Source organism: Callorhinus ursinus, unplaced genomic scaffold (assembly GCF_003265705.2).
Source record: "Callorhinus ursinus isolate GAN/ISIS: 27379988/994484 unplaced genomic scaffold, GSC_fseal_2.0 scaffold6, whole genome shotgun sequence".
NCBI classification, from domain to species: domain Eukaryota; kingdom Metazoa; phylum Chordata; class Mammalia; order Carnivora; family Otariidae; genus Callorhinus; species Callorhinus ursinus.
Window position 1 is genome coordinate 51,229,487 of NW_027397068.1, and position 25,497 is coordinate 51,254,983.

General features: G+C 36.4%; 1 protein-coding gene across 4 annotated transcripts in view; it reads right to left on the reverse strand.

Moving 5' to 3' along the window:
• HBS1L (HBS1 like translational GTPase) overlaps nucleotides 1-20,824 on the reverse strand; it is an 86,646-nt gene extending 65,822 nt beyond the window's left edge. For 2 of the 4 annotated variants that reach the window (XM_025865681.2, XM_025865674.2), the window contains exons 1-4: nucleotides 20,618-20,802; nucleotides 16,709-16,774; nucleotides 8,597-8,725; nucleotides 7,897-8,091 (exon numbers count right to left, since the gene is read on the reverse strand). In XM_025865681.2, the coding sequence (XP_025721466.1) occupies nucleotides 7,897-8,091; nucleotides 8,597-8,725; nucleotides 16,709-16,774; nucleotides 20,618-20,660 (433 nt within the window). In that variant the 5' untranslated portion in view covers nucleotides 20,661-20,802. Of the gene's footprint in view, nucleotides 1-1,224; nucleotides 6,644-7,896; nucleotides 8,092-8,596; nucleotides 8,726-16,708; nucleotides 16,775-20,617 lie in introns of those variants that run through there. The other 2 variants (XM_025865690.2, XM_073893964.1) reach the window with 2 other exon arrangements.
• Between the last annotated feature and the right edge of the window lie 4,673 nt (nucleotides 20,825-25,497).

Sequence of the window (25,497 nt, forward strand, 5' to 3'; positions counted from 1 at the left end):
CATCTGAAAACACTTAACACTGAGTATCAAGACAAGGGCTGTTTAATGTACAACCCTATTATGGAATTCTACACCAGCTTTTGAAAAGAATGAGATTGATCTCTATATAAATGGTAAGGAAAGATCTGCAAAATGCTTTGGTAAATGATACAGTTATAGAAATGTTATGTATCTTCCCATTTGTCTAAAGATACATATGTAGGTCCATATAAGTGATATGCAAGTAAAGTTTCTAGAAGAGTAATAAAAAAGAAGTGACTTTTTTTACAGATTTATTTACAGTTTCCTGTAGGGAGCAAGAACGTGGGACTGTATTAAGAGTGACACTCCCTTTCTACTTTAAACCCTTTCCTATATTTATGAGCCAGACATATTCTAAGCTGAGGAGATAGCAATGAACACATAAAAATCCCTGCACCCATAGCAATTGCATGGGAGACATGGGGATCAGTAGGGAGACAGATAGTAAAACAATAACTGTGTACACACACACACACAATGTGAGATGATATTGAAGTGCTGTGAGGAACAATAATGCAGGGTCACAAGGGAAAGGGACTATCTGCATTGGGGAGGGAGGTTGTAATTTTACATGGAATGGTAATAAAAGGAACACAGTGAACTTGGATGCATAGAAAGGTTCCCCTCCCCAGGACTGGGAGTAAAGTGATATATAAACTACAACCTGAAGTATGATTAGCCAGGGGGAGAAAAGGGGGCGGTGGCAGGGGCAAAGAACTATATAGAAGCAGAAAAAACTCAGGTGGGTTTGTTCTTGGGTGGGTTGGGGGGAGGGCTACACATGAACAGAACCCAGTTCCTAAAAGGTCTTATAACAATTTAAAACATTTATACAGAGGACAGAAAATTAGAGCTAAATTTGGAAAAGTTACTCTGGCTGTAATGTGTAACATGTTTTGGTCGAAATTACCCAAGAAGTAAAGAAACCAGACAAATGTTTCAGTAATTCTGCCCCAAACTAACGGCCTTTAAAAGGTAAAGTAGCAGGGCGCCTGGGTGGCTCAGTCGTTAAGTGTCTGCCTTCGGCTCAGGTCATGATCCCAGGGTGCAGGGACCGAGTCCCGCATCAGGCTCCCTGCTCAGCATGAAGCCTGCTTCTCCCTCTGCCTGCCACTCCCCCTGCTTGTGCTCTCCCTCTGTGTGTGTGTGTGTGTGTGTGTGTGTGTGTGTCAAATAAATAAATAAAATCTTAAAAAAAAAAAAAGTAGCAAAAAGGATGGTGAATAGTGGGTCAAAAAATGTACAATCCATCCTTATTACTCACAGTTTCTATATTTGCAAATTCACCTATATTCACTAAAATTTATTAGTAACCCCAAAATCACGATGTGTAGCACTTTTGCAATCACGCCTAGACAAGTGCAGGGAAGCAAAAACTTTGAACCCCCCAATATGCACAGTCCCAGCTGAGGTCAAAAGGTGGTAAGATACTCTGCCTTCTTATTTCAGCTCTCACACCATAAATAACACCCTTTTCTATCTAGTGTCACATTTTTCACATTATGATTTTAGTTGGTTATTCTGTTGTTTAAAATGGTCCCCATGAGCATGGTATGTTAAGTCCCCCAAGGTAAACATATATAAAATTCTACCTTTTGTAAAGCAAGAATTCTAAGTGACAAATATTTTAGAAGAAATTCTTTACAACCAGGTAGTTTCTTTTTTTTTTTTAATTTGTTTACAGGAACATAAAAGCAGGTACCTTCAGCATAAATTATTGAAATTCCGTTCTGAAGGATCAAGCTTATCTAAAAAATCTCTATGGATAAACTGTGATGTTTTCTTATTTAAGAGAATCTCAGAATTATCATTTATTTCAATGTAGCTTTTACAAAAATGTATATATACACTCAAAATGACAAGTCTTTTACACCCTAAAAATTAAAAATACAATGTACAACTGCATACACTGAGCCTTATATAATTTTAAAAGAAAACTAGTAAAGAAATTACTATCAACCCTTCCCTGTCTGGTCAACATTCTCTTTGTTTATATAAGTAACAAAAAAATGTTTAGGCTACTACAAAAATGACTCTATAACCAATATACACTTGTAGGAACACAAAACAAAAAACTTGTTGAGACATAGTTCTTCCTCAATGTGTAACTGTGTACTTTTATTTGTAATGGTCCACATATAAATTCAGGGTCAATTTAAAAGGTAAATAATCACATAAGAACTCATTACTTTTAACTGTGTTTATCTTAACAGTGTTTCCTTTCACATACAAAGAAAAGCGCTGTACTAGTTTTATCTCTGGTGTGACAATCAGTTGCATGACCTGCCACTTGAATACTAAACATAAAATATAACACACTGGGAATATTTATTGCTACTTATATGAGAAGAAAAAAGGCAAAGTAAAGTTCAAGAAAGAAGGATTCAAAGCTGAAAAGAGGTTAGAATGCCAATTATTAAACTCGAAATAGGAGAAAGGTAAAACAAAAAAGAAAGAAAAGTTAAGCAAAGTGTTATGTACACAAGTGAAACCCTAGTTCTTGGCAATTAATGGAAAGAAGAACCATAACCAAAAGAGCCAAACAAAGACTTTAGAATGCAAAAGGACAAAACATCCATGAGCCATTTAAATCATTTAGATCATTTAAAGACCAAAAAAAAGTGAGCAAAAATAGTAATTTTAAGTGTCTTTTGCATTTTGTGTCACTTAGAATATAATTACAGTATCATTTACATTCCTAAAGAAAAATATTAATGCACGTGATCATAATGCAAATAAAAATGGCTTTGCATCACAAAACTGATACTGGAATTAGAAAATAAACCAAAACTCTTAGCATACCTGAGCTACCAAGACAGCAGTCAGTCTACAACCAGCAGTTGGTGCAGAATATGCACTTAGTGCAAGCAATCATTGTCACTGGGAATGGTATCCACAAACAGGCACTGATCTCTTTATCAATGGCCAAAAGCCAAGGGTGGAAGGGGCAAGGGGTCTTCCTGGTTCCACTCTCTGAATCTCAGAGACTGTGACACTTCCTTAGTCAACAAGGCCATATCATGCATGTGCCTGACGGACCAGTAGCCATGACAAGGGAAAGAGGGAGACCTATTTAAAAATTGTTGCCTTCCCTATCATTCTGCAACATAGTTTTCCCCCCTAAATAATCTTGTAAGTGATAGTTACAATCCTAATCAGTCAATAAAAGGAGACCTAGTTCACTCTACAAAATCTTCTATATGGCTTAAAAGTATTGTATTTCCGCTTGAAAATCTGTTGTAAAAGAAGGTAAAATAATAGTACCACTGTTCAATTTCAGTGTGGGTTAAGTAAGCATTATTTGTGGATTCATGTGCAAAGTGGACCACATGCATAACACAGATTTCTATCTGGAATTACTGTCAGTTCCAAACAGACTCATAGAATACAACTCAATTCTAAGTGGGAGACTACCCATATATAAATCTAGTTGATGAGTCATATACTAATTTTGTAAAATTACTAAAATGTTTCATCAAGGTTTAAGAGGAGGAAAACAAAATCAGCAGTTGGGATAATCCAAACTTTAAAATCGGCCATAAAACATAATGTGATTTATATGATCTCCTAAGCATCAGCATGATGTGCACTGAAATACGCAATTAAAAACAAAACCTGAAGACATCATGAAAAAGTGGTCAAGAACAATGAAGACATAATTCTGGCTTAAGTTTTCCCACCAAAACACTGGATATAAAAACATTATACACAGCTAAAAATATTGGAATGTCATTCTGAAAATCAACTGAAACAAGAAATACAAAAAAAAAAAAAATTATCAAAAGCATAGTGAAGTAGCTGCCAGAGAAAAATATTTCTTTACTGGGAAAAGTCCAGCTCTATTTCATTTTCATTAAGAAATAACATTTTAGACACTATTTTTTCCTGCAAGAAATATTAATAATACACTATCAGCAAACTCTTATGTAAAAGACTATAATTCCTAATTCATAATTTTCCTTGGTATTCCTGATTACTAGAAACTATGAAGTATAAATTCACATTGGTCAGATGTTTTTCTTAGCATTAGTAATTCCTCTCATACTACTGATTTCTTCCCCTAAGGCAGTGGTTCTCAAGTAAAAGTAACACATCAAAATCACCTAGGGATTATTTTGAAAATACACATTCCCAAATGCCATCCCTCAGAGACTGACCATGTCTAGAGTGAAGCCACAGTATCTGTGTTTTGAAAAAATTCCCCCAGCGATTCTGATTGTTAGCTAAGGACCACTGCTTTAAAGTATGAATTACATACTTGTTCTAGCAATTAGAAGAGCTCTTATTTGGTCTACCACTGCTGAAACTTTGTCAGTGGAGTATACACAGCTGTCAGGATCAAAGAGGAAAACTCGACATTTCATTATTTACAGTAAAAAAAAAAAAAAAGGGTAAGAGATCTGATAAAACTATCTGTTCAGAAACATGCAACCATACTTGAAAACTCTTTCTATGTATTTATTTTAAAGTGTGCATTTAGGACAAATGGTTTTGAAAATGTATAAAAATAACTTATGTATTAATCCAACTTCAGTATATACATGGTCCCTTAAAGGATTTTCATTTTATTATCATCAAAAAATGTATTTCAACAACCTCCACAGTATTCTTAAAAGTCAGGAATTTTTAAATTTTTTAATAGAAAAATAATGAATGGGAATGATATCACTAATATTTTAAAATATAATACATCTCACCTATGCTATGCCACGTATCATAAGAAAAATCTTTTATCACTGAACTTTAGTAATCCCAAGTGGCATTTTCATTTAAGAACGAAGCACAAAAATACTTTATAAAAGAAAATGTCTCATTGTAAAAACTTATAAAGTTGAATGCTTCAAACAAAAATATCTGAGAGGTTTGATTTCACAATATCAAGTTTCCAAATACACTTTGTAAACATACACCCATTTTAGGCTATCAACTTAAATAAAGCCAGTTATCACTAAAAGAAGATATAGTAAAAAAAAAAAAAAAAAAAAATTTTTTTCAGTGCAAAAATCATTATCAACTAAATCTATCAACTGACTTAAGACAATTTTAATATAAAAATCACAACTTGAATCCCATAATATAAGGTAATTCTATAAAGACTTTAAATTAATTTAAAACAAAAGCTCTACAACAGTTATCAAGTTTTCCTTTTGTTACTATTCTCTAGTGAAAGCTTTCTTTTGATTAGCTTTTACAATGTCATCAGGAGATGCTGATTTGAAGTCAAATGGTGTTATTGCTATAAGAGGACTTATTTCTTTGTCCTTTATGTCTTGAACTTGTCTACTATAAAGAAAAGTCTTATACAGGTCAAGGGTGCGTCGCTTGCAGCTTTTCAGTGGGTAACGAAGACACAGTGTTGAAGCAAAAGCTGAAGGTCTAGCAGCAAGGGCCTTGGTCCAAGAGAGAGAAAAAGGTGGTTTCCTAGTCAAAGAGCCTTTATTGGTTTTCTTACTATCCTTAGCAGAATTGAAGCTTTTCCCTAACCTTGAACTTAAAACTTTTGTTTCTGATGTTGGAGCAACTGATTGGTCTACTGCATGTTTTGGAACAAAATCAGGGGTTTTTATAAGGACACTAAGATCAATATTTGAATCTATTCCAGGTGACCTCATTTCAGATAAACTGAGCTTAAAAGAATCCTTAATCTGAGAGTCGTCTATATCAATTGTTTCTGCAATCAAATCAGAAAGTGACAAATTCTCAAGGTCTCTTGTAGGAGAAGCTTTACAAAATGCCAAAGATGACAGAGATCCTGTTAATTCTGATATTCCAGTCGAAGATGGATACCGATTTGCTAGCTGTGACAAGGGAAAGGATCCCAAACTTAAATCTGTGAAACTGGAAGATGACTGGTTACAAAGATCAGATAAAGTAAAGCACTGGCTCGGATTGTTTTCTTTGTGCTCCTGCAATAGTTCAGCTAGGGATGGACTTTCACACTGAGAAAACTGCAAAGTGTCACTTTTTAAAATGTAATTCTTGGCACTTTGTTCAACTGAAGAAACACTTCCAACATCAGTCATTTTACTAGCATTTAAATTATCATGAGCCGTATTTTCCAATGAGCTAGTTAAGAGCGAAGGATCATTTAAATTTCCTATGCTGTTTTCTACTGGAATGTTTTGCAAATCAGGTAGCAAATTATTTTGAGTACATAAAGAGTTATTAGGTGTTATGTTCTTTATCATTAAGGATTTTAAATCTGGTATTTCTTTGAATGAAGAATCATCTTTGGAAACACATTCAGATTCATGAGGTCTTAACATATCAGCACCTAGATTCTTTGAAAATCGACTTTCCAGACTATCTGTGGTTGATAATTTGACTGATGGCTGACTTTTACAAGAATCTCTTGGCATATCATCAATTAGGTCAGCTAGTGACAGCTCTTTTGTTAACTTACATGATTCTAGTTTCTTTTCACTTTTAGGTCTGTCAGGTTTCTCTTTTTTATGGAGTAAATAGTGACTTGGTACAACTGAGGAATTAGGATATAATCCAGATTTTGCTACTGGGCCAGAAAAATCAAAGGATTTGCTACTACGATCCAAGTGGTTTGTGGACTGAGGAAAAGAGCTTTGAACATTATCAGCTGAAACTTCAGAGGAAGATAATAAGACTCCTTACCTTACAAAAGCCATTAATTTTCAGATGAATAGGTTGACATATGCAGAAGACAGTCACAGCAACCAAAAGGAAACATGAAATGAGGCATTTAATTACTAAATGTTTCTTTTGATTATAACATGAATAAAGTGATCAAAGATTTGATCAGTATTTAATAAAAAGTGAACACTCTATAAAAACAATAATAAAGGAATTTTACCTTCCTTTAACCATCTAAAGTGACCTTCTTACTTTGTTCACTGATATATACAAATATAAGTACCAAGTTAGTCAGTATTCTAATTTTCACAAATTTTATAATGTGAGGATTTAACATATTTAAAGTATCATCAGAATTGTCAAATTCAAAATGTCTAAAAGGCCAATGAAAGGAACTAGGTTCATCTTCTCCTATATTTTTAATGTATTAAAAACAAGCAAACAAATAACATTCTGTAATTTCTGGAAAAAAACTATTAATAAAGATAAAATATTATAGATTTCATTTTCATATGGTCATTTCATATAGATTCATTAAAAATGCCTCCCCATCAAAATTCTTTTAAAATTTAAATAGAAAATAAAAAACCACCCTTATTTCATGGTAACAGACTGCATACAACTTTGTTATGGTAAAAAGGTAGGCCTCAGGATACAGGAAATATCAACCCAGTTAATAAATAACCATGCTCCTACTGGCAGATACCATACCAATTATTATAAAGATACCTCAATTCCCTTCTTATGCCAATTAAATTCGAAAAATAACCCCAAATTCTATAAATTTAAAATTAAAGATCTGGCTTTGAAATGCAAGAACAGTATAATTATGATACTTATAATATTTAAATAAAACTAATACATTTACAAATGCTATAAACATAAAGGTTATTTTTGTAATTAATTGTCTGGCTATTAATTTCCATCTCCTGAGCCATCAGAGTTAAAAAAAATAACAATCAAACAACTTTCTAAGCTACTGACAAGAAGCAACAAGTGTCTTGTCTTGTTTTTATCTGATTTTATTTCCCCCATATCTTGATAGTTAAAAAAGAAGCAGGGAAATAATAAAAAAACAAGCTTTAACAGAGGGAAGAAAACAAAGCACTCAGCTTAAAAATTCACAAATGGGAAAATCAACTGATGATCATCAGGATTACTGTAACATGCACAACTTTCTGCCCATTTTTCTAAACGGCTAAAGCAAATCAAAGCCTCTTTTAAAGCATTAACTGTAAAACAACTAAAAGAGAACAAGTAAAGGCATACCTTTTGCTATCTTCCCTGTAGATATTGCTCCCTCACTCTTGACCTTCCAATTTTGCATTTTATCTTGTTCCAGAATCACTGCCAAAGCCTTCTGCACATCAAACTTGTTCTTCAGAACTGCTTCAATCAAAGTGTCATCTGGCACAGCATCTCCAAGTACCTCTCTCATGTGATCAAGGCATGAATGAAGACGAGCTAGAACAGAAAATAATTAAAAGTCTTAAATGATGCCATGAAAGAACCCTCAATCTTCAAAACAAAACAAAAAAAAGATCTGAAACTATATTAGATGTCCAACTCTCCTCTTTCCCTGGCAAAAATTATTTGTAATGATTATATTTTTATCCACAATATACCTATCTTTCCCTATTAGAGCTCATGAAACAATAAACAATAAATATTGCTAAAAGTAAACAAATTACTGAAGTTTCTCTCTTAAGGAAATGAAGATCTCAGTCAAAAATTCCAGTTACTAAATAAGAGCCACACAACCAATTTTTCAACCACAGAGTTAACCATACACTCCTCGCAAAATATACTTAATAAAATGTAAATTTCCCTTGAAGATACAAGGGACATTTGTACCATTCTTCCCCAGAGTCACTATTAGGATCAATCACAATAAACCTGATCAATTCTGGTATATTGATCATCAATCATTTTCACACATGAAGCACAGATAAACTACTTTTTACTATACCTTGATCAATTCCACTCAGCTGATGGTTCAAAAGAGAATTGGAGGACTCTCTCAGATCTTCGTAATCGTATTCTTCTAGAGGCTCAACAAGTGAAGGTTTGTCGCGCCGCGAGTAAATAAACTGAGCAGCTAGAACAGAAAATGATGGAAGAATGCTGTAGCACAGCCACTTCCCAATAAGTCTTTTTTTTTTTCCACCAAAGTTAAAATAGAAATTAAAGATTCTGACCTACCACCTATGGCCATTTACCCACATTCTACAATAATGGATAATAACAAAAACAAACGAAGACAAAACATACCATGCCCCACGCAGATGTCCTTAGTAACTATTCAATGGCCTCCTGCAATCATTCTCCTTCTTTCTTCCTATCTCCGACACCTCCACCAAGCTGACTTTCGCCACAGTTTCCAAATACTACCTTTCCTAACACCTCATCCCTGCCTACTACTCCATCTTCCATGCAAAATGTTCTCTTCTTTGGAACAAATATTTCAAACCACATACCAAACTTGCTTATTTGCATAATTAAGAAAGTACTAAAAACAAGTTAATTTTCACTTTCCAAGAATTGCTAATTTTGCCTGAACCCAACAGTTGACCAAAATCATAGGCCTTAACTTTTGAACAACTCCTGCTTTCAGTCAAACACTCTCTACACTATATGCTGGTGTCACATACCTAACTGACTTTCAGGTTGTGCCATTCTACAGCCGTGTCATCACTCAATATATAGCTGGTATTGTAGATTTCATTAAAAAGAGGAAAGAAAATATATGCCTGAGTATCATAAATAAAATACAAGTGAGCAAAGGAGAAAATCATCACACGCGCCCAAAGTGCTGACTCTTCCATGTCAGCTGGGTGCCCACTGAACTCAGTTCCTAGAGACTGTGCTCAATTGTGAAGAAATAAAATTAAAGAATAAGAAAGATAGAAATTTTAATACAGTATTCTACAGGCAAGGTGTTACTAGGGATTTTATATTATTGAGCTTTCTGGAAGAGCACATTAACACTCAAGTCTACTGCTTAGTGTTCCTACATTTAACTTTTGTTCATGTTTTCAAGAAGGCACTATCTGTGAAAGAAAGGGAAACTACATCCAAAGTTTATGGCTACTACATATAAATAATATACAAATAGACATTAGATAATACTATGGCTTACATAGAAGGCTGTAGCATAAGGGCTTTCTATGCACAGAACAAATCAACGATGGCCTTACAGAGGAATAGGAAAGGCAAAGAAGAAAAACATAATGATGTATTTTAAAAGCCAAAAGGGGGTGCCTCGGTGGCTCAGTCGTTAAGCGTCTGCCTTTGGCTCAGGTCACTTCCCCACATCGGGGTCCCTGCTCAGAGGGAAGCCTGCTTCGCCCTCTCCCACTCCCCTTGCTCGTGTTCGCTCTCTCGCTGTGTCTCTCTGTCAAATAAATAAAATCTTTAAATAAATACATAAATAAATAAATAAATAAATAAAAGCCAAAAAAGTAGTATAGATAACAAGTGCCACAGGAGCACAGAAGATTAAGTAATCACTGAAGACTGACACAGTTCTAAAAAATGAGGTAAGAGCATCAGAAAAACTGAGGAAGAGGTAGAAGACATCTTGGACAAGAACAAATAAGAGAGCAACAGAACAGCTGAGAGAATTCAATCTATTCAGCTATAAGGCATGCTACCTCAACAAAACCTATTCACACCAAATGGTAAAGAGGAGAATGATGAGGGTGTAACATTCAAGTGCTTTGGTTTATTTTTCCCCCAACACTTCAATGTTCAGTATCATCACCTGATAGCAGCAGGTACAAAGTAACACCCACCACTGTAACTATAATGGTACTGCGATGCCAGAGAGACCCACAGCCTTCCTCTTGGCTCAGTTCGGAGGACTTGTGTCTTGCTTTGTGCATGCTTACTGCTTGGCTCTCCAAGATCTGTGATCATTTGCCTTTGCAACATTAGTCATTAGTTCAACTCTTTCTCACACTTCTATTAAGTTTTTTACCTTTTTTTAAACTTTTTTAAATCTCCTATATTTACTGGAATATTTCTTTATCAGGAAGTTAAGGTATCTTTTCAAACGTGCAAGCATTTTTATTAAGAATACTGTTTTTGCTAGTACTTTACAGGCTGACTGATCTGTCATGATCCCATTTTTTCCCAGGTGTTCTGTTATTTTCAGCATACAGTTTTGAAGACCATAAGGTTTTTCAAGAATACACATTATTATGCTGTATATATTTCTATTTAGCCCCCTCTAGTACAAGGAGAATAGAACACTATTATAAATTCAGCATGGCTAAACAGAAGAGACTCTCTAAGATGACCACTATTTTCATGTTAAAATCTCAGAATGAGGATGTGTCTTACAATCAAATGGCATCTCAACATTATGTAATACTTAGACTGACAGGAGATTTACTTTAAGTGGTACATAAAGTTACAATATGCCTTACATTCTGTGGCATCTTAGATTTAATAAAATGTGGTAGTACTAAAAAAAAAGTAAACTGGGTCACTTTGTGCCTGGTGATTTACAAATTATTTTCCTAGCTATAATAAACTACTCAGTTTAGCCTAAAAGTAACAAATATACTTTCCCCAACTTCCTCTGATAGCTTTCACCTGTGAGAAAAACCCCAAGAATAATCAAAAATTAAGTGAGGAAAAAATCAGATTATTTCCCTCAACAATTTTCACTTAGGAAATCTGGACAGGAAGAAAAAGTTGTCAATATCCAGGCTACAACTCAACCTCAGAGGAGCTATTTTTTTTCCAGGGGGAGTGGAGGGTTCCTTACCCCCGATCCACACACAAATCCAACTCAGAAACCTATACTTTGGCCACTGTTTTGGAAGCAGTGTTGGCTAGATTTGCTGGCAAGTGGGGAGGGAAGGAGGGTAGACTAATTCCCCAGGGAAAATAACTACTAGTGGGGAAAAAACAGTCCAAATCTTTGAAGTTGAAATGAAAGCCCAAAAGGCAAGAAAAACAATAAAAGAGTAAGAAAAAAAGCAATGGAGAGGAAAGGATAAATATAAAATGCTCTTCGTTTCTAAATTTAAATCACAAACTTTGATGGGAATGCTTTTTGAAAAACTGGGACACCCATGGTGACTTTTAAAACTTAAGGCAGTTTAACAAATAAAAGTTCAAAGAATTTAAAACCTGACCCCTACAACTGCTCCAAATTGTTTCCTTAACACCTTAAAATAAAAATCATGTAAGAGGCACTCATTAATGACACAGCTGTCTGGGCTTCTTGTTCTGGAGGTTCTGATTCAGTGATGCTGGAAATGGGGCAGTGAATCTGTATTTTTAAAATGTCTCCCAGCTGACTGATATCATCAGTGAAGATTAGGAAACACTGGCCAACAAGTGCCCCCGTAGTCCACTCTGCACAATCATCAATTCCCTTCAGAAAATACAGCCCCCTCACTCAAAACCCTTCAAAAAGCTGACATGACACACCTACAATTAAAAACTGCCTTCCACAGATTGCCTACTTCCTTTCCCAGTCCTCTCTCCTGCTGCAACTACATTAATCATGTGAGTGTTCTCAAATAAGCCTCACATAGAGGCCACTGCTCAAGCACTATTTTCTTCCTCTGAAGAAAGCCATTCCTCCTCCCAAATTTACCAGTTCAGGGGCGCCTGGGTGGCTCAGTTGGTTAAGCGACTGCCTTCGGCTCAGGTCATGATCCCGGAGTCCTGGGATCGAGTCCCACATCGGGCTCCCTGCTCAGTAAGGGAGCCTGCTTCTCCCTCTGACCCTCCCCCCTCTCATGTACTCTCTCTCTCTCATTCTCTCTCTCTCAAATAAATAAAATCTTTAAAAAAAAAAAAAAAATTTACCAGTTCAATCTCCCCTCCTTCCAGAAGCCTTCCCAGACTCCTTCATGCGGAATTACGGCTTCACCCACCAGATTCACCCACAAACCACTGTGGCATGCTTAAGAGGACTTTTAACATGCTACCTATCTAGAATCGGGTTTTTCTTAGACGTTAACTGATGGCTCAATAAAGATTTTGAGTTGGAATGGACTAAATAAGGATCACTACTGTTTAAGTAACCACTGGAGGCCTTTTGACTGAGGTGGCTCCAGTGCCTTGATGACAAATGGAACACGAAGCCAGAGTCATTTACTATAAATGCCTCCGGAACAACCAATCACAAAAGCCAACCAGGCTTTCCCAAATAATGCAACCCTTAAGCTACAGCCAATCAAATAATTTCTTTGCTTTGTTTCCATCTTCCCTATAAAAACCTTGCCCCTAGCTCTGTTCCAGTAGAGCACGCCTAACCACTTCCAGTTTGGAGTTACCTGATTCAAATTGATGTTTGCTCAAATAAATTCTTAAAAATTTCAATATGCTTCAGTTTATCTTTTAACACTTCTAATTTCAGTAGGCAAAACAAAACCCATAACTGTTCAAATAAAGTTATATATATAGGTTATTTTTGCCATCTCCAATTCCTTGCCATATATGTTCAATATTCAATATCAAAAGTCAATCTTTCCAAAGGAAAAAAAGCTGTAACATTTAGAAATCACCTTTCCATCACGGAAACTGTGTTTAGTAGAGTTCAAAAAAATACAAGTGCTGATTAATTTTTTAAAAATTCCAATAACTGATAAAATCACTCAATTATCAGAATTCATTAAGACCATGAATATGATCATCTCTTCAATGACACTGGCTGTTTAAAAACAGAGGATCCTTCTAAAACTATTCATTTTTTTACTGAAAATCACTTGGAAAATATACTACTAAAGAGGAAAAGTTTCTGATCTAATATCACTATGTTTTGAAAAATTAAAAAATCCAAAACCACGTTTTTTGTTAAAAATACAGTCTGTCACAGAAAAAACTCAAAACCATTTAACTGTATCTCCTGCTTCAATAATGTCATTGATGGGGCGCCTGGGTGGCTCAGTCATTGAGCGTCTGCCTTCGCTTCGGCTCAGGTCACGATCCCAGGGTCCTGGGATCCAGCCCCACATCGGGCTCCCTGCTCCGCGGGAAGCCTGCTTCTCCTTCTCCCGCTCCCCCTGCTTGTGTTCCCTCTCTCACTGTGTCTCTCTCTGTCAAATAATCGACTTCCCGGAGTGTACAAAAGTAACTCAAAGAGCAAAACTGTCCTAAATATGAACCACACACGACACACATGAAGAGCTATGAGAGACACAAGAATAAACTGACCTCAAGAAAGCCAGACCATGAGTGCAAATCTCAGAAAAACACGCTCAGAATGTCTGACTTGGTGTAGGTGTACCATCAGTTCCCAACACAAAATTAAGCATGATTTATCCAGATAAGCCTAGATAAATCAATGTGTTTACCTGCAAGATTAAGATGTCTTTCAGTAGTTCCTCCCTCTGTAAAGGTTCCCACCCTTGTGCAACTTCTAAATCCTGTAGACCTTAACTCCTGTTAATTATCTCTTGAATCTACCTCCAAATCTAATGCTACCACCTTTGTCCTAAACAAATGATTCTCAAAGCAAGCATCAACATACCATGGAGTGCTTGTTAAAACAGTAGCTGTGCACCACTCTTGAGTTTCTGACTGGAACGGGGCCAAGAATGACTCTTCTAATAAATTCTCAAGTGATGTTAATGGCACATGGACCACATTTTGAGAACACTGTCGTCAAATATCCCCATCTCTAGATTAGCATAATAACCTCCAAACTAATCTATAAATATCCACTCATGCACCACCTTCAATCCAGTCTCTACTATGTAGAAGGGATTTTTTAAAAATTCCAATCTAATTATCACACCCACATCATCTCATTTCGTGAGCATGTCATACTCTCTATTCCACTTACAATATGAGTGATGAAGTTAATGCTACCAGCTATCACTGTATCACCTTGTCAATTGTGACAGCATTATTACAGGAGCCCACAAGGGTTAACCCATTAAGTTTTTTTTAACACTGCAAATGGCGGGGCGCCTGGGTGGCTCAGTTGGTTACACGACTGCCTTCGGCTCAGGTCATGATCCTGGAGTCCCGGGATCGAGTCCCACATCGGGCTCCCTGCTCAGCAGGGAGTCTGCTTCTCCCTCTGACCCTCCCCCTCTCATGTGCTCTCTCTCTCTCTCTCATTCTCTCTTTCAAATAAATAAATAAATCTTTAAAAAAAAAACCTGCAAATGGCAAGTGTCTGGGAGGTTCCATGGACAAAATGAAATTTCTTTTATTCCTCATCCCTACAAAATGTGGCCTTGTACCCCTGCATAGGGAGCTCTAAAGGAATGCTGATGAAGCCATCTCTCAGCTTCAAACCCAGCCTTCTTTATTCTGCTTTGTGATGCTGGGGTTGCAGTCTCTAGGAAGTTCATTTCTTCGACAGCTGACTCCCTTTTAGGATCAGCCAACAGAGGAGATGCTAAAGGGAGACTGAAGGCCAGTGGAGGAAAACATACGCTCCTTTCCTTTTTGCTTCTTGTGCAGCCCCCTCTGCCCCAGCAACACTGCACGCTGCAGTAACGGTAATTAGTACCAGTGAGCAGTTGGCCCAAAACTCCCAGAACCAGCTTCCATGTGTCCCCACCCACAACCCTCAGACACCACACCATGACCAGAAAATTCCCTCTTCAAAAGACTGAATCCCAGCTTCACAGGGTCCTTTTGCAGACACCAGTACTAGCCATGCAGTGTTCCCCTCCTCGGAGGGCTGAGTCCCCATTCCATAGTCCTTCCTCTGAATTTCAGAGGCAAAGCAGAACCCTCTTCTCACAGGTCTAAGCCCCAACTCCAAGAAGGACCTCTACAAGCTTCTAAAAGGTTGGGCCTGACCTCACCCATTTGCTCCTCTAGAACTAGGTAAATCCTTCCTGAAGTCACCACCTCCTTGATATTTTGCTTGCCTTTCTTGCATTTTTTTGTTCTTTAAAACCTGGTTAACAATTTCTTGTATTAAATTCTCTCTGACAAAATAACTGGTGCAATTTCTATCTCCTAACAGGATCCTGACTGGTAAAAGTGTAACACTAGACCAAGAGAGGAAAGGCCTTGATTAGTAAGGCTAAATGAGAAAAGTACAAATAAAGAGCTAGATGCACTTCAGAGGAACAAGCAACAGGATAAGAGATGGCAGAAAGAGGAGAGGTGCTAGGACACCTTGTGGAATATCTATGCTTTATAAAGAAAAAGGAATTCTACAAAGTCAGAAGGCACATATTTGGTCTTCAGAGACTAAAAGTGTGATTAAAGTAGGCACAGGGGTACAGGACAGCTCCGTAGACTATATGGTATTAAAGACAAGGTGGATTTTGATACAAACGCTAATTGTATTAAGCCTTTAAACTCGTAGAAAATGAGTTTTGTGAATTACATTTATATTGTACATAACTGTACTTAATTTTACCCTTTTGTGGCACAGTAAAATTCAGCAGGGCATTTTAACCAACTAGTTATAGAGTAGGCTGAAATTTGAAGACAAATATATTGTTAGGGAAATTAGGAGAAAAGGTCTGGTCAAAGACTATGTCTTTACTGAAAATCAGAACATATGAATGTTTCATGTTTTCTTTATATGGTGGCAAAGAAGAACTCTTTCAGTGGGTAAGACAGGAGATGCAGCTCTGATGTGGAGTCCTTACAGGAATGTGAACTCTAAATCACTCTGGCTCCGGGAGGACTGACCTATATATATTTGGTTTACTTAACAAACTGTTTAATGGTAGATAAACTGAAGTACTGTATGAAGGGAAGTTTATGCATAACACCTCAATGCTTCTAAGATTTAAGAGATTCCTGAGTATATAAAATTAATTGTTACCAGCCTTCAGAAGTTCTAGATTTTTATTACTGACTAAATTACCATTTCAGTACAATTCAGATTAATTGCAAGTTACAAAAAATATTGGAAAAAACATAGTTTTCAAAGTTTTCTTCAAATGTTTAAAACTTAGATTCTATTCATGGGTAAAGAAATGTTTTATGCACCTTTAAAAGTTAAAGACATCATATTTTTAAATGTTACATAATATTATACTCTTATGGAACACTCTAATCCTAGAATGACAATAATACTTACTTAACATTTTTTAACACCCAAATAATGGAAATCAAATTATTTTTTAAAAGTCACCTGTTGATGGCGAAATACAATAATCATCCTCTACAGACTGGCCATAGAGATCATCATCTTCAAAATCTAAAATAAAAACACAAGAGATAAATTTTTCAAAAGTTTTATATTCTTAGTTATTAACAAGGAAGCATCTGAATTCTCTCCAAACTAAACTCTCCCTCAAAATTAAAGGAGCTTAGAATGTCTACTCTTCCAAAAAATTCTAAAAATTTTACCTACAAAGTAAATACTTTCTATATTCAGAGACATACATAATAGTTCTTCAGTTTTTAAACTAACTGGGTTTTATTAAAAATTTTCCAAGTTTTCACTGCATGTGATCAAAAAATAATAGTACCAGAGACCACAAACCTGAATCGTCTCTCCAGTGTTAAAATATGAAATAAGTCATCCATTCATTTCTTTCACCAAGTGCCCTTCTATGACCAAAGCACTTATTTCCCATAAAATTGACTAACACAGGGTATACAGACCATGAAAACAGTCTTTCTTCATGTTGAGCTAGTTAATTTCTATAAAAACCATCTTATCCTAAATTCCCTTATGCTCTCAGTTCATGCTAATTAGACTTTTTTCCTACTGACTAAAATAAGCACTTTGCCCAGATTTTCCTAAGGTTGTTTTTTTTTTCCTCAAGGTTCCAGCTAAAATGTCACCTATTTGCACACATCCTCCCTGACCACTCTGGTAAAGCAGCAAGCCCCGCTGCCGCTTTCACTCTCTCGCACACTCCTCCAATTGATTGTCTTCAAAGCACTATATCTGTTTCATTCCATGAAACTATAAGCTCCTTCAGGGAAAGGCTTTGTCTTAGCCAACTACCTGGCACATGATTGGAAGTAAATTAGTTTTCCTTTTATTATAAATTAATGAATCAAACAATTTAAAACTAAAACCCACAAAAAAAAGGTAAATATTGGGCGCCTGGGTGGCTCAGTCAGTTAAGCATCTGCCTTTGGCTCAGGTCATGAGCCTGGAGTCCCAGGATCCAGTCCCACACTGGGCTCCCTGCTTGGCAGGAGTCCTCTGCTTCTCCCTCTCCCCCTCACCCCGCTCATGCTCTTGCTCTCTCAAATAAATTAAGAAAAAAAAAATTTTTTTAAAGATAAATATATTTACATAAATGCATTTATTCATTTGATAAACAGATTATGCCAAGGACTATTAGGCGTATCTGAGGGATATCAGTGAGTGACAGGTACATTCCCAGATCTCTATGAACCTAAAATCTAATAGGAAACACAGACACAAAAGCAGGCAATTGCAAAATTATATGACAAATGTTTTGAGACATGAGACATATAGAGTGAATTGGGATCACACATATGAACAACAAAAACAGAACTGGGAGTGGGGTGGCTAGGGAAAGATCCCCCGGAATATAATATTTAAACAAATTCCAAAGGATAGTTAGCTAGTTTCTTAGGGTATTCATATAGCAGGAGCAGCATGTTTCAAGGGTTTAAACCAAATATTTACAGCAAAGAAAAATTAGATAAATGCTACTATTGGATAAAAATATGTAACAGTCTGGGGCACCTGGGCAGCTCAGTCAGTTAAGTGTCTGCCTTCAGCACAGGTCATGATCCCAGGGTCCTGTGACTAAGCCCCACATTGGGCTCCCTGCTCAGCAGAGAGCCTGCTTCTCCCTCCCTCTCTGCTGTTCCCCCTGCTCGTGCGCGCTCTCTGTCAAATAATAAAATCTTTTAAAAAATATGTAACAGTCAATAAATTATTAGATCACAATCCCAAGTAAACAATCTATTAGCAAATAAATGAGCCATTTACAAAATATTATTTTTAGATATGAATGACCAACATTTTTACTAGGTCAGTTTTTCAACTGAAATTGACCCTAACAGTGCCACAATATAAAAAGATGAAGAGAATTCTTCCCTGGTATTTTTGTAAAGTGGTTCTTTTCCTCAGCAAAATTCTGTAATATTTACTGCACAAAAAGCATTGTTTCACCTACTGGAGTAAATGTAACAATAGAGTAAATATAACAATAAGGTATGGACTATGCCCTCCTGGCACTTTCAAATTAGTAGCTAATTTAGCATTAGCTAAAGGCCGTCATTTAAGTACTATCCAGATTACAGAGAACAAAGTGAAAGTTAAATAGAGGAACCAATAGGTTTAAAGCACATACTCTCTCTAATAACGTCATATTACTTTTGAGAATTTTCAAATTATTATTTGAAAATAATACAAAGGGGAAACTTTGAGAAAAAAAGAGAAATAAACTGAATCCTTAAAATGAGTAGAACTTTTATAAGCAGGAAATGGGGATGAACCTCCTATGCTATAGGAACAGATTGTTTATGATGTCATCAATTGTTCCAAAGAAACATGAAAAAGGACAACCTGAACTGGGGTTGCCCAGGTGAGATAATATTTAGCACTCACTCCCACAGGCCAAACATCTCTCCTCCAGGAAGACTTTCCTTCACATAGAAATCCTGCTTAAACTCCTCCAACCCACCCTGAATAAGGTGATCTCACTTACATAGCTCCCACAGCACCTTGGGAGTACTTTTTGTAGCATGTTATACTCAAATCATCTGTTACTTGTATATTTCCCCCTTTAGATTCCCTCAAGCATCTTATTATTAGTCCCCAAGGCTTAGAGCAGTACTCTAAGCACTCAATTAATGAAGAATAAGCACTCAATTAATGTTGGTTGAAGAAATTATAAATACTTATTTAAGAAATGAGTAAGTTGTCTGTTCATATTTTTTATATCATAACCTCAAAAATATCTCTCAGGCTAAAGTCATCTCTCAGGTAGCAGTGATTACATCCACTGCAACACTTAAAACGGCCTCCAATCTAAAGTGAACACCAGGAACCTAACATGTGACAGGCTGACTAGGTGACAGTCTCCAAATGTAGCACAGGGTGTTAGCTACACTGTGGTTAGGGCAATACTGATGTTCTAGAATTATCGTCCAGCAGTGCCAATAACAGCCACCAACATATTAAGCACACTTACATGATCTGCACTTTAAAAAGTAATAGGTCTTTACTCCTTTTTTGCACTCCTTCATATTTATTATTTTAGTTGGCATGATAATCCACTGCATAGAGATAGGCGCCTACCCTAAACTAATTCTAACTCCTTTTAAACTCCTAGAGAACATATGCACATTTTTTATTTCATTTTTTTTAAATCAAGAAGTATGTTCCGGAGCCCCCTTGTTTCTAGTATTGCTTTTTTTTTCTCCCATTCCAAAATACATTTAAATTCAGCATTATCAACCAAGAACTGAGTATACACCTCAAGATCATCTGATCCACTTATTCACTGGGCCTTTTGATATCTCTTTTTTTATCATCTCCTAAGTTTCCAATTTAAATTGAAACTCATAGAAAATAAGTTATCTGCTCAAGCCAGGTTCTGTACTAAGTATGTATAAACAAACACAAATAATTTACCACGTATATCTAAGTTACAGTAGAACAGTTGAATGTCAGCATGAAGTCAATCTATCTTTTACAAATAAGCACAGTTTCATGGGCATTTTTGGAAGGGGGGTCGGAAGACACTACCTAGAAGTAGACAACTGTCTACCCGACCTGGGAGGAGACAATGGGAGGAAGAGAAGATAATGCTTACGTGCACAAATATCACCATATCCCAACCTTCCCAAATGTCCTTCCCATACGACGGCGTGCAGCAACCTCCCCCTCCCTAAATAAAATTAATCCCAGAGGGCAGAAATCACGACTTAAAACAATGCCATTCGCTGGCACTCACATATATTGTTATTTTCTCCAACTGAGGCTACTGTGAATTCCAGCCTGGCACCACTAACGAGAAACACAGATCGAACTGGAAGCCAACGGGCTGCGATCCCAGCTGGAACCGCGAAAATGACGTCCCGGCACGACCCTGCCACCTACCTTCATCGTAGTTATAGCCTCGGACATTCCGATGCCGGGCCATGGCGACGGAGAGGGCGTTCGCCACAGCCCCTTACAAAACACACGATTTAGATACTGATAAAGCGCTAACTGCGGCCTGGACAACACATACGCGCCATCTTGACTTCCGGCAGGCCTCTTCGCTGAGCGCCTGCGCACGCGCGACGTCTTATCTGCGCATTGAAAGACGGCAACCTCTCAGGGTCACCCGCCTCCCTGGGGCGCATGCGCAGACATGCGCACGGAAGCTGACTTTTAGCATAGCCCCGCCCACAGACAGGTTGACTGACAGAGGGCTCAAAGGGGCGGGATCCCAGTGTCTAGTTTGTAGGTTTGTACCAAAAACTTGGAGCCTGAGTCCTTGACCTACCTCGGCGTTCCAGGTTATTTCCCAAATCCGGTTTGAGATAATGAAGCTGACTATGTGCTCAAGAGAAGCAGGAAACTTATGTAACTTTCATCTTTGAGGCCTAGATAGGCACGTAATAGGCACTCACAAACTTGTACAAGTTTGGTTTTAGAATTAGTACAAGATTGGGGGGGGTAAAAGGGCTCTGTTTAAATGGGTATATATGGTTTAACTGAGAACCTGGCTACAATAGGTCACCACACCTTCGTGTATGTAATTTATGGTTTCACATATATGCTCCATCCTGCGTTAACATCTATTAAACTGCTGTCTGTCCTTAGCGATGCACTTACCAGCATCATAAAGAATTCTTTGAGCATTCGTTGAACACATAATCATGTGTAACATGCTACGGGTATTAATTAAATACAGCTTTTTAGACATAGCACTGGCCTTGGGGACCCTCATTTTTGGGGACACAAAGCGGAAACAAAAACAAAGTGAACGATGCCGTGTAAAAGACCAACATCATTATCGTGCTGAACAAATTACATTTCTGTTTTAGTCTGTGTTTTCAAAATGGTGATACTTTACATCAAATTCTAGAAATGAAAACTTACTCAACTTTATTATACATAATAAAAGGATAATGATGCAAATGCAGTTCATATTTGTAAGTGGCTTGAAATATAATTTATACATGCATTTGACCGTGTCTGACTACCAAGTGTTTGTTCTTAACTATCACTGATGTTTAATGTAGCTCCAAGACAAAAATATACACAAAAATAGTTGCTAATTTTATAAGGCCTAAGGATTTTACTTTACACTTTTAGATAATTTTTATGTTGCAGCCTGTTTTCTTTGTAAAATGGAGATAGTAGTGTAGTATCTAACTCACAGAGTGGTGAATAGTAAATATCCTTTTAAGATGATTTCACACAGATCTCAGATGCTTTAAAATACTAGGCATTATTAAAACACAAATAGCAGCTTCTAGCCTGGTATAATTGTCAGTTATGAGCTTCGATATAACTCACTGAGGTATGAAGTGGATGAGTGATAAACTGACCACATAAACAGTACTACAAAGCAATGAAGAAGAAAATATTACTTCTGCCTGAGGAATAGTATATAATTTGCCTCTGGTTCATCACTAATGCACTCTTTTAACATCCTAAACACTTTTTAGAGCCTTGACTGCATCTCAAGCAATAGAGCTTCTTCAGTAGTAAAACCTTCACTGACTTCCTCAGAAAGTGTTAGGGATTTTATTCTCTGCCCCCAGAACTCTTTAGTTGTGCTTTTTGTATTGTGGTTTGATGGAAAGTACCATAACTTTGAAGTCACATAAACCTGGATTTCAGTGCCAGTTCTGCCACTTTCTGTTAACTTTTTGGGGCTCAATTTATTCATCTGTAAAATGGGTATAAAAAGATATGCCTTCTGTTTTGTGAAAAGTAAATGAAGTGATGGATGTAAAAACAGCTGCTACATAATAAGTTCTGTAAGAGAAGAAAAAATCTCTACCTTCTTTGGGTCTCTGACGCTAAGAGTTAAGCTGGCAGAAGAGAGATTAACGGGAGAAAAGCATACAAGTTTAAATTTTTACACATACATGGGAGCCTTCACAAAAGAATGAAGATCCAAAGAAGTGACCAGAGCAGGAAGTTTTTATACCTTTTAAACAAAGAAACAATCAACTTGTCAAGAATTGTTGAGACAAAGGGATATGGGCTACAGGTAGTAAATTATGGGGAAGTAATTAGGAAAAGTATGGTTCGGGCAAAGGGGTGCAAAACAAGTGGAAGATAAGGGTTATTTCAGTAAATGTGTACAGATCCATTTCAGCATCAATTCCCAGTCTCTGATGATAAGGATGCTTTCTCGTGCTGGTATAGGGAGGGTAACTTTCTCATGAGAAATTTGATGGCCTGTTTTATATAGAAAAGGATAGGTTTGCTATTTCTGAGGTTCCTTCAGCTCAAAACAATCAAAGTGGCATATTTTGGAATGAAAGGCTCTGGACTCCTTCAATACTCAATAAATACTAGTTCTCTACTCAACTAATTGGATAACTTTATCTTTGTTTCTCCAGCACTTTGAATGTTTGCTGAATGACCTCATAATGAATTAAAAAAAAAAAAATAGAGCCTCGAGAAAGACAAATACCACATGATTTCATTCATAAATGGAATCTAAAAAACAGATGAATAAACAAACAAATGAAAAGCAGAATCAGACCTGTAAATAGGGAGAACAAACTGATAGTTGCCGGGGTGGGGAGGAGAGATGGGCAAATGGGTGAAGGGGAGTGGGAGTTATGGAACAAAAAGGTCACAAGAATAAATGGCACAGCATAGGGAATATGGTCAGTGATATTGTAATAGTACTGTATGTTGACATATGGTAGCTACACTTTTTGGGAGCACAGCATAATGTATAAAGCAGTTGAATCACTGTGTTGGACACCTGAAACTAATATAACATTGTGTGTCAACTGTACTCAAAATAATTTTTAAAAAATGATATAGTCTCTGGGTATATTTAACAAATATCATGAACAACTATACAAATAATTATTTTTATATAATGGTAAAAAAAGTTAAAAATGAAAATAGCATAAATAGATTACTGAAAAGTTTTTAATACCTTTATTGAGGAATCCTTAATAAACAATAAACTACACATATCTAAAGTATACAATTTGATACATTTTGACATATGTATTTACCAGTGAACCCATTAACCCAAACAAGATAATGAACATGTCCATATTCCCAAAAGTTTCTTCATGTACCTTTATAATCTCTCTCCTGCCACCCCCCCACACACACACCTCTTCACCCTTGTCCCATGCAGCAACTGATCTCTCAGTCACTGTAGATTAGTTTGTATTTTCTAAAATTTTACATAGAGGAAATCATATAATACGTATTCTTTTTTATAGGTCTTTATTCGTTCAGCATAATAATTCTGAGATTCATCAGTATAGGTGCTTTAATCAACAGTTCATTCCTTTTTATTGCAGAGGGGAATTCCATTGTATGGATGGCTTCCATTCACCTATTGATAGCTATTTGGGTCATTTTCAATTTTGGCTACTATAAATAGGACTACTATGATTTTCCATGTACAATTCTTTGTGTGGACATAAACTGATTTCTCCTACATAAGTACCTAGGAGTGGAGTGGCTGGATGATATGACAGGTTATCTCTAGCTTTTTAAGAAACTGCCAAACTGTTTTCCCAAGTGGTTGTAATATTTTATGTTCCCATCGTCTGCACAGTTCCATTTTCTCCACATCCTAGCCATCACTGGTTATGGTCTAAAGATGTTATGCTTATTTGACATTTCTATACCCTCTTTGGTGGAGTGTCTGTTTGAATCTTTTTGTCTATTTTTAATGAGGTGTCTGTTTTCTTATTTTTTACTTTAGAGAGTTGTTTTTATATTCTGGATACAGCTACTTTATCTGATATAATTTGTAAATATTTCTCCCAGTGTGTAACTGGTCTTTTCATTCTCTTAACGGTGTCTTTTGAATAGCAGAAGTTTTTAGGTTTGATGAAGTTCAAGTCATCATTTTTTTAAAATAATGGATTATTTTAAAATACGGATACTGTATCTGAGAAATCTTTGCCTAACCCAAAGTCACAAAAATTTTCTCTTAATTTTTTAAAAAGTTTAACGGTGTGGGGTTCTACACTTAGATTTTTTTAAATCTATTTTCAGTTGATTTTTGTATATGATATAATGTTTGGATCAAAATTCACTTTTACATATATATATATACGTACATATATATGCAATTGTTCCAGCACAATTATTGAAAAGGTCCTTTTCCCACTTAATTTCATCTGCATCTTTATTAAAAATCAATTGTCCATATATGTGTGATCTATTTCTAGGTTCTACATTCTATTGATCTAGCTTAACACCAATGCCATGTTGTCATGATTACTATATCTTCAAAATTCTTAAAATTAGATAATGTTAATCCTCCAACTTTCTTCTTTTTCAGAGTCTTCTTAGCTAATCTAGGTCCTTGGCATTTCTGTATCAATTTTTATTTTTTAAAAGATTTTATTTAATTATTTACCTGAGAGATTGAGAGAGGGAAAGCACAGAGGGAGAGCGAGAGGGAGAAGCAGCCCTATGCGGGGCTCAATCCCAGGATCCTGGGAACATGACCTGAGCCAAAGGCAGACCCTTAACTGACTGAGCCACCCAGGAGCCCCTCTATATGAATTTTTAACTAAGGTGATCAATTACTATAAATATTCCTGTTGAGAGTTTGACTGTTATTTTACTGAATCTATAGATCAGTTTGGGGAAAATTGATATTTTAACATTGCTACAAATATGCACTCTTTTAACACATGACATCATTTGTCTCTCCATTTATATAGATGTTTAATTTCCCCCCAGTAATGCTTGCCAGTTTGCAGTGACTAGTCTTACACAACTTTTGATAATTTAACTCTAATTATTCCATGTGGTTTTAT